This window comes from Columba livia, chromosome 6, assembly GCF_036013475.1.
Source record: "Columba livia isolate bColLiv1 breed racing homer chromosome 6, bColLiv1.pat.W.v2, whole genome shotgun sequence".
NCBI lineage: Eukaryota > Metazoa > Chordata > Aves > Columbiformes > Columbidae > Columba > Columba livia.
Window position 1 is genome coordinate 38843203 of NC_088607.1, and position 8862 is coordinate 38852064.

Here is an 8862-nt window from a genome sequence, read left to right on the forward strand (position 1 = left end):
TCCCGTGTGCATTAACCGGGGGCAGGCGGGGGCCGGGGGGTTGAACCGGGAGCGGGCACAGGGACCCAGCGCGGGGTCACCTTGGGTCCGGGGAGGGGGCGGTGCCTCTTTCCTCGCCCCGCCCCTTCGCGGGCGTCATAGCAACAAGCAGCCAATCCGCAGGTCGCTGTCCCAGCGTGCCGTGCGGCGGTGCGGCGGCAGCATGGCGGGCGCGCTGGCGCTTCTGGGCCGGGCCGCGGCCTTGCTGGGCGGCGCGCAGCGGCTCCTCAGGTGCGCGGGGTGCCCGGCGGCGGCGGGCGGGGCGCTCTGGCTCTCCCCGTGCCCGCGGCGGTAACCGCGGTGTGTTGTGTGCAGGGGCGGCGGCGCTGGCCTGGGCGAGAGGTGCCTGTCCCGGGGGAGCGGCGCGGAGGAGCGGCCCAAGCGGCCCCTGACGGCCTATTTCCGATTCCTGAAGGAGCAGCACGCGGCTTTCCGGCAGAGGAACCCGGGTGAGGCCGCGGGGCTTCGTGCTGCTGCATCCGGGGGTGGGTTAGAAGGGGGTGGTCAGTGGGTCAGAGAGGTTCTCCTGCCCCTCTGCTCTGCCCTGGGGAGACCACACCTGGAATATTGTGTCCAGTTGTGGCCCCTCAGTTCCAGCAGGACAGGGAACTGCTGGAGAGAGTCCAGCGCAGCCACCAAGATGCTGAAGGGAGTGGAGCATCTCCCGTGTGAGGAAAGGCTGAGGGAGCTGGGGCTCTGGAGCTGGACAAGAGGACACTGAGGGGTGACTCATTCATGGGGATCAATATGGAAAGGGTGAGTGTCAGGAGGATGGAGCCAGGCTCTTCTCAATGACAACCAATGGTAGGACAAGGGGTAAGGCGTATAAACTGGACCACAAAAGGTTCCACTGAAATCTGAGAAGAAACTTGTTCCTGGTGAGGGTGGCAGAGCCTGGCCCAGGCTGCCCAGGGAGGTTGTGGAGTCTCCTTCTGTGCAGACATTCCAACCCGCCTGGACACCTTCCTGTGTAACCTCATCTGGGTGTTCCTGCTCCATGGGGGGATTGCACTGCATGAGCTTTCCAGGTCCCTTCAACCCCTGACACTCTGTGATTCCTTGAAACACAGAGATCTGAGCCCCTCGGGTGCTCGGGGTTCCCCAGAGAATCTGCCGTCTGTCCCTCCGGGTGCTACCAGTGCTTCCTAAAGGGAAACTGGAACAAAGTATCACTTTGTGAAACTGAGTGTCACCAAGTAGCTGAAGCGAATTTACCGTGGTTTTAGGAGACCTGAGCTATCTCATTGTCTGTATTGTACCCCAAAGAGATTCAGCATTGCCATAATTCCTGCCTCTGCATGTGTGAACTTAGTTTTTATACTCAATAAGCTCTGAAAGTTAATGCTTTTCTGTAACTTTAAAAATGCTTGAAGGAAGAGCTCACCTGGCAGTATGTGTTAACAATAATTTGTGATTTTTATTTATCTTTAAATCCGTATGTATTTGAAGTGCACTATTGCTGATACAATGAGCTGGATATGATTTTATTTTGCTGCTTAGTAATTTAAAAACTATATGTACTGGATTACCTCGATGTATACGTGAGAAAAAGCGACTGTAGTTAGAAGAAAATGTTTTTTCTGTTAATGTGTTAAATGTGTTATCTAAAAATTCGTTCGTAGGCAATGCGGTTGCTCTTGTCAGGTAGCAGCAAAATACAATGCTGTGCCGATTTTGAAAATACTGTTGAAATGAGTGTTAAAATATTTAAAGATCCATGGTCACATTGGGCGAGTGATGAGGTAAATCTGAGTATAGAGCCCCTTTGACACCCTGTGTTGCTCGGTAGTTCAAGAGCTCAACAGTCTGAAAGGCTGAGACCCTGAACTTGCAGAGGTTTTTGTAGGTGTGTGCCACGTTTCCAAAATGTGAGTAATCTGCAAATAAGTGCACTGCAAATTGAGAATTCGGGGCTTTCTTGTTCCAGTAGAGGTAATGTTCAAAAATGAACTTTCTTTTTTTTTTTGGCAAAGCATTGTATTTTCAAATATATATATATATATATATAGCTCAGTATACTTGGACTTAAGACGCTCCACCTGTCTTGGTTTTGCCAGAATTCTGAAAGTCAGGTTACTGATAAGAGCTTAATTCTACTGTTAAATGGCTGAACTTTACATTTGAGAGACAAAGATTTATTATTTCTTTCAGCATGAAGCAGAGCAAAAGCCTGGAAAGGGTTTTTCAAGAAAACAGAAGCTTATATCTTCTTTCTACCACCCGCTGGGTTCTTATTTGTTTTTTAATTATTTTGCTTTCCCCATTTACAAATTCAGGTCTGGCTGGAAACCTCATCAAAGCACCATAGTGCAAGGGCTTTGTCAAAGGCAGTCAGCTGAAAACCAAAGCACATTCAGGTCACTGTAATTTTGTTTGCGAGAGAAGGAAATTATTTTTTTTTAACCTTCTATTGAATAATATTGTAAATGAAGGACTTTATTTTAATAAAGATCAAGCACGTGTGCCGTATCAGGTGGATGAAGTCACATTATACTTGCTTTGAAGAATCCAGCAGACTCTTTTTGCCAGAAACAGAGAAACTTGTGGAGAAAGTGGTAGCTGTCTGTCTTGGAATGGTGCTTCTGTTTATAACTCTGTGTTTCATTTGAGTTTGCAGCAAAAGCAGGGACTCTTCCCCCAAATATTACAGTTCCCTTTAACTGCCCCAGTAAGTTGGTTTTATAAAAGGAGGACAATGCATTTGTACAGGAAAAATATTCTAGTGACAGCTTTTCTTGGAAAAAATGGAAGCAGTTTGCTAAAGATACAACATTGATCTTTGTTTTCTTGCTTTCTAATCTTAACGGACAGAAATAGGCAACGTGGAGCTGGTTAGAAAAATAGCAGGTGCTTGGAAGGAGTTACCAGCATCACAGAAGCAGGTGAGTTTGTATCTTTGCCCTGTGTACTTTGAATTCTATAGAATCTTAATGATGGGTTTTGTTTGGTGTCCTCTGTGCATTTTCTGTTTTGTGTGGTGATTTTTTTTCTTTGTTTGCTGGGGTTTTTTTTTTAAAACAACATTTAAAAGGCACTTTTGTACAAAGGTTTAGACATAAATACAGTTCTGAAGAGAATTTGGATCTTTGAAGGACACAGGGAAAGAAGCTTTGATACTTGTGGCAATGGGTTTTGTGTTTCTAATCTGACACAGGTCTTGCTCTCTGTGGCTGCAGAACCAACATCTCATTTCTTTTGGAAGGGTAATTGCAGATGTGTGTGCGTTACGTGTATAATAACTTAAGTATTGTAAAGTTGTTCTACTTTTATATACATGTTAGGTGAAACTTCAATTAATTTTGGTGAAAGGACCAGCTTTTTTTTTTCTGCTGATTAGATAGAGACTAAACTTACAGGTAACTTGCTTGAAGTTTCTTTTTGTCGTAGGCGCTGAAGTTTCTTAAAGAGTGGCAGTTTCAATGGATAATTTAAAACAACAGAATTGCTAATCATTGCTGATTATAAGTGCATTTATAGCAAAATGATTGTTCTTCCTTGATTGCAGTCAGCAATTAGATTCAGTTAGGAACTAATTGCAGATTTCTAGCTAAAATCATGTCTTTGTTCAATGGAATTGAAGTACTTTTCTATCCCTTCTGGGCTTCTGCCTCCGTGTGCTTTAGTATAAATCTGCCTTTCCGTTTGTTTGCCGAAATGGAGAGCAGGGTGGTGATTTTTCAGGTCTGCCTGGGTGCTGGTTGTCCTGGCTCAGCTCTGCTTGGTGCCCAGGCCATGGTTCTATACCTGATATTGGCAGGTGTAAGGATCTCTTTGGTGACTGGAGCACCCGTGTGCTGCAGCGGGTAATCGTTTCAACCGCGCTTCAGCATTTCCTCCATGTATGGAACATTGTTATCGCTCTGAGCTGCGTCTGAAGACTCGTGCGGCGTTACCACATTAACAGATCATTAATGGGACAGGCGCAGGTTTTGAATCAGAGTTCTGAATCCATTCTAATCAAACATCTGAAATTACTTTAAAAATATTGTGCTCCAGGGTGGTCTGCGTTTATTTTTTTTAGTAGATTAGAAGTGTTAGCTTGTTAATGGTCGAGTGCTTCAGGCTGACAGCGTGTGTTTAAGGTTGGTGATGGTTTGCTTTGCAGATTTATGAGGACGCTAGAAAGGCAGACTGGCAAAAATACCAGCAGCAGCTGGCCATGTATAAAGCACAGCTAACGCCAGCCCAGGCCGCGGCTCTGAAAGAAGAACGGAGAAGACGACTGGCAAAAAGACGATTGTTCAGGGTCAGAAGAGTAAGTACCTTGAAGCTGAAGGTTCTTTTCTATTTGTCTCGTATACAGAGCACAGCTGAAGCATGCTTAGAAATAGAAAAGCGACTCTTAGAATAAAAATCCACAACACGCCACCACCAAAACACACCACGAACGCCGAACAAAACCCCATGGACTAAAATAATTGCTGGTGGTAGCAGTTATTTCAGTGGTTTTCCTGTGTTTGAAGACCAGAATTAGAACTTTGTGCTCACAGGTAGCTTTTCCATGCGTTTTACTTCCATTTCCTAAAGCTGCCCTGAGGAATGAGGGGTAATAAAAGACATTAGAAGCAGCAGTGCTTTGTGTGGTTGCGAAGACATCCAGAAACAGCTTCTCACAAAGGCCTTGTGTCTGTTACTTTCAGTTGTCCCTGCAAGGTGGTGGCTGTTTGAAGTCACCTTTTTTCCTTCCTCTCTTTGGATTCTGCCACTTTGCTCCCTGGGCGGCTGCTGGCACGTTGAACTAGAACTGTGTAGAGGCACATCTGGTAGTGCCCTTTATTGACTTATTCACGCAGATCGTCTTCCCTGTTCGCTTTTAGCTGGTTTATATACAAATCCTGAGAGACAGGACTATCTGTGAAAGCACAATCATCCCTGTAGGCAAAGCATTCTGATAGCAGAAACCTAATTTGTTCTTTTTTTACCTTAGAAATCTGCTGGTTCTGTTCCACCCTCTCACCTCCCACCAAGCAGGGTATCTGCCCTCCTCTCAGCAAGCGTTTCACACCAGAAACCAAAGCCTTTCTAAGATAATAGAAAGCTTGTCAGCGTGACTTTCATACTGAGTGGAATGTAGTAACAGTTTTTGTTTTTCTGCAAGACTCAGCTGAAGTAAGGAGCAGTTTTAAAATGCCTTCTTTAATGTGTGAGAATTCATGTTGTTAGCTTTTCTTAATATAGTTTACCATTAGCCTCGACAAGTGAGAATAGCTAAAGCATCTTTACATACAGTCCAGGTTGCAGAATAAACCACCAAAAATTAATTTGAGTCTGATTTTTGTATAAAACATAAAGACAGATGCTAAATTTTGTTTCAGAAAAAGTACATGCTTGGTGGATTGAATAACTTTTCTTGTTTTTTAAAGGAATTGACTGTCCTTGGAAAACCTAAAAGACCTCGTAGCGGCTTTAACATTTTTGTGTCAGAAAACTTCAAAGAAAGTGTGGGAGTTTCACCTGCGGTAAGGCAGGAAAGGTTGTCCATTAAAACAGATCTATTGTATCGAGAAAATCTGTTTTATATTCTGTCATTTTCAAATAAACCGTCCTGTAGTTCAGTGTTCAGTTCACTCCTAAAGTGGCACAAAGTTTCCTGTGGTCACAGTTCACGTTTATGTGGGCTTGCCTTAAATTAGGGTTTGGTTTAAATGAAACCAAAATGCGGGGTGAGGTGTAGTCTTGTTGCTATAAATCAGCTCAGTTGTTCTGCTTGCCTGCTTTTGTGGCAGTCTAAGTAATTTAAACTGCTTTGTGCTTTTATCACCTGTAAATGTAGCTCAGATGATGCCCGGCAACTTGTTGAACTGTGTCATTTATTATTTACATTAAGGGGGTGTAGTAAGCCCGTGTGACTGTGCGTTTTTACCTTGATTTATACTTGGTCTTCACTAGTTTGGCACTTATCTGCAACCCTCTGTGGTGACTCTGCTGTTGAAATAATCCTAATTTATTGCCTATTCCGTATCCTGTAGGCGAAGATGAAGCAGTTATTTGACTCATGGCAAAAACTGTCCACTGCTCAAAAGCAGGTACGTCAGTGGGTTTTGGTGAGGCGGTGATCTGATGACAAACTCGAATCAAAGTCAATACATTCTCACAGAATCTTGAACTGGATTGTTCAAATATAATACTGAGGAAAATACTCCAAGGTCGTCTTTGTGCATCTTGGGAAAGACGGTCAGTCATTATTTTTATTCCAGTAGTGACCATTCCTTCCATGGTGTTGGTGAAATGTGAGCAGGTGGGATAGGATGCAAGTTCTGTATGGCTGGAAATGGGTGTTGAATGGCATCTCAGGAGGAAGGTGGAATAACATACAACAATTTGATTTATTTTTTTTCCTAATCTATAATATTTTTAAATGGCAGCGTATTAATTTGCTGCTCATTGCAAGACCTGACAGGTAAAAGCAACAGAAATCTACAAGTGATGTGTGCACAGTAATTTATTAACTTGGATTTTCTTGGGCATGCTTTTCTGCCAGTTTTCTCAGTGTATCAAAATACGAACCTGCAGATTGGGGGTGTGAAAATCAGAGGAGATGCGATACCGAAATCTGACCTAAGCCTCCAGATTTTCAGGTATTCTGTATGTTCCTCCTGACTGACCTTACGGAGTGTTTTGAACGTGTACTTAGAACCTTCGCTAAGCGCACGTTTTTGTTTTGTTGTAGAAAAAGTTGTGCAGAAATACCATGTTCTGTACTTGCCAGCTCCCTCAAACTAGTACTCAAAAAGCCTTAATGAATACATTTCCTCTTCAGGAATGGCCATCTGTTGACATAACCATAATTCAATGCTAAGATTTCATTTTTTTGGTGCAAATTTGAGGTTTTTTAAATTTGCTGGAGGCAGAAGTTCGTGCCTGGCGTGCACACGTAGGTCTGGTAGTGAGTCACCTTTGTATCAAAGGGAGGATGTGACCTGGCAGTTATCCCCACGCAGCCCCTTCCATAACTCTTTGTATTTCCTAACCACACATAATGTTCTTCCAGCCGTACCTGCAGCTTGCTGAAGACGATAAGGTTCGGTACGAGAATGAAATCAAGTCGTGGGAAGCAAAAATGATTGAGCTGGGACGTGAAGACCTGGTACGTTCCGAAAAGCAAAAGCCAAAAAAGCCGACTCGGGAAACGGCCAAGAAAGCCGAAACAGCCAAAGCTTCCTCACGTGAAAAGGCGGCAAAGCTAAAGTTGAAAAAATCGGAAGAATAGAATGGTGAAGTATTTTGTATTTAATGCCCTTTGGTTGTCATGCCTTTGTCTGGGGGTGTAAATTCTGCAGCCAGCGTTAATGCTGAAATTGGGGAAACCCGTAAAGGGCGACACAGAGAAGGGGCTGAGGTGAGAGAGGACCCGTGGTCTCTGGAACTGACTGAAATAATCATTGAGGCTGTAGCCTGAACTGTACAGTTACCGGTTAATCAAGCTGTGAATAGTGATACTGACATCAGCAGAGCTCTTCAGTAACGGTAGGTAACAGCTGGCTTTTATAAGATATTTTTTTATGAAAGCGAGAATATTCTACTGTGTTACCGTCTAAATTCAGTAAATAAGAGCTGCAATATGAGTTTTAACACTTCTGTTTTATTCCCTCCATGGTCATGGTCATGAAGAGATATGTTCTACATTTCAGCAAGAGGCACAAGAAATGTAAAATACCTTTATTGTATGCATCTGTCTTTTTGTACGTATCAATCTGTGTGTACCACTTCTGTTGCATTTCATTAAAGACCATATGATTTTTTTCTATAAACATCTTTATCGGACTCTAATTCCATGGTTTTGTTTGGATACCTGCAAACACTTTTGCCTTCCTGTTGTCGTATTTGGAACAGCCTGGATAGAAAACACACAAACTGGTGGAACTTTGGGTCTTGGTGGAATAAATACAGGTATTTTGAAGAGCTGCTTGTTTTTTATTTTACTGGGCTTGGTGTGTTTTAGTAGAAGTCTCACAGGTGTTCTGCAGAACCTGTATTTGTAGAAGGAACGCTTGGTCAGTACTCAGGGGTGTCAGCCTGCAGAGCTGCCTGACCCACAGAGCCGCTTGTTTACCCATGTGGACTGCAAAGCCACACAGGAGGTTTTCTTATTATTATTTTTTGTTTCTTCTTTCTTATTTCCTTTTCTTACTTTCTAAAATTTTCCTTCCTCTCTCCCTCCCCTATTTTTCCCCTCTTTTTTTCATTTCTTCTCTCTTACCTTTTTCCCCTCACTGCTCTTGGTGTCTCTCCCAGCCGGGAGGTTCGTCCCTCACGCACAGTTCCCAGCAGGTCCCTGAGGGTACCTCGAACCTCCTTCCACGCGCGTGTGGGAGAACTCGGGCCCGGCGGTTCGGGACTCGGCTCCCCGGGGCGGTTCGGGGACCCGACTCCCCGGGGCGGTTCGGGGGCTCGGCTCCCCGGGGCCGTTCGGGGACCCGACTCCCCGGGGCGGTTCGGGGGCTCGGCTCCCCGGGGCCGTTCGGGGCTCGGCTCCCCGGGGCCGTTCGGGGGCTCGGCTCCCCGGGGCGGGTCGGGCGCTCGGCTCCCCGGGGCGGTTCGGGGACCCGACTCCCCGGGGCGGTTCGGGGACCCGACTCCCCGGGGCGGTTCGGGGCTCGGCTCCCCGGGGCGGTTCGGGGGCTCGGCTCCCTGGGGCCGTTCGGGGGCTCGGCTCCCCGGGGCGGTTCGGGGCTCGGCTTCCCGGGGCCGTTCGGGGCTCGGCTCCCCGGGGCGGTTCGGGGCTCGGCTCCCCGGGGCCGTTCGGGGGCTCGGCTCCCCGGGGCGGTTCGGGGGCTCGGCTCCCCGGGGCGGGCGGGGCTCGGCTCCCCGGGGCCGTCACGT

General features: G+C 46.0%; 1 protein-coding gene across 1 annotated transcript; it reads left to right on the forward strand.

Moving 5' to 3' along the window:
* Positions 1 to 126: 126 nt before the first annotated feature.
* On the forward strand, positions 127 to 7790 carry TFAM (transcription factor A, mitochondrial). Its single transcript, XM_065068180.1, has 7 exons — positions 127 to 270; positions 355 to 488; positions 2851 to 2921; positions 4145 to 4294; positions 5403 to 5498; positions 6009 to 6065; positions 7031 to 7790. Exons 1-7 carry the CDS (start codon positions 203 to 205, stop codon positions 7247 to 7249), a joined length of 795 nt encoding a protein of 264 aa, XP_064924252.1. The 5' UTR covers positions 127 to 202; the 3' UTR covers positions 7250 to 7790.
* The last annotated feature ends 1072 nt before the right edge of the window (positions 7791 to 8862 follow it).

What these genes read in the sequence shown, in the direction of transcription:
- TFAM (XM_065068180.1), top strand. Translation starts at nt 203, where the DNA reads ATGGCGGGCGCGCTGGCGCTTCTGGGCCGGGCCGCGGCCTTGCTGGGC. An exon ending in GGCGCGCAGCGGCTCCTCAG is followed by an intron (nt 271 to 354) that starts GTGCGCGGGGTG and finishes TGTTGTGTGCAG; the next exon opens with GGGCGGCGGCGCTGGCCTGG. An exon ending in TGTCCACTGCTCAAAAGCAG is followed by an intron (nt 6,066 to 7,030) that starts GTACGTCAGTGG and finishes ATGTTCTTCCAG; the next exon opens with CCGTACCTGCAGCTTGCTGA.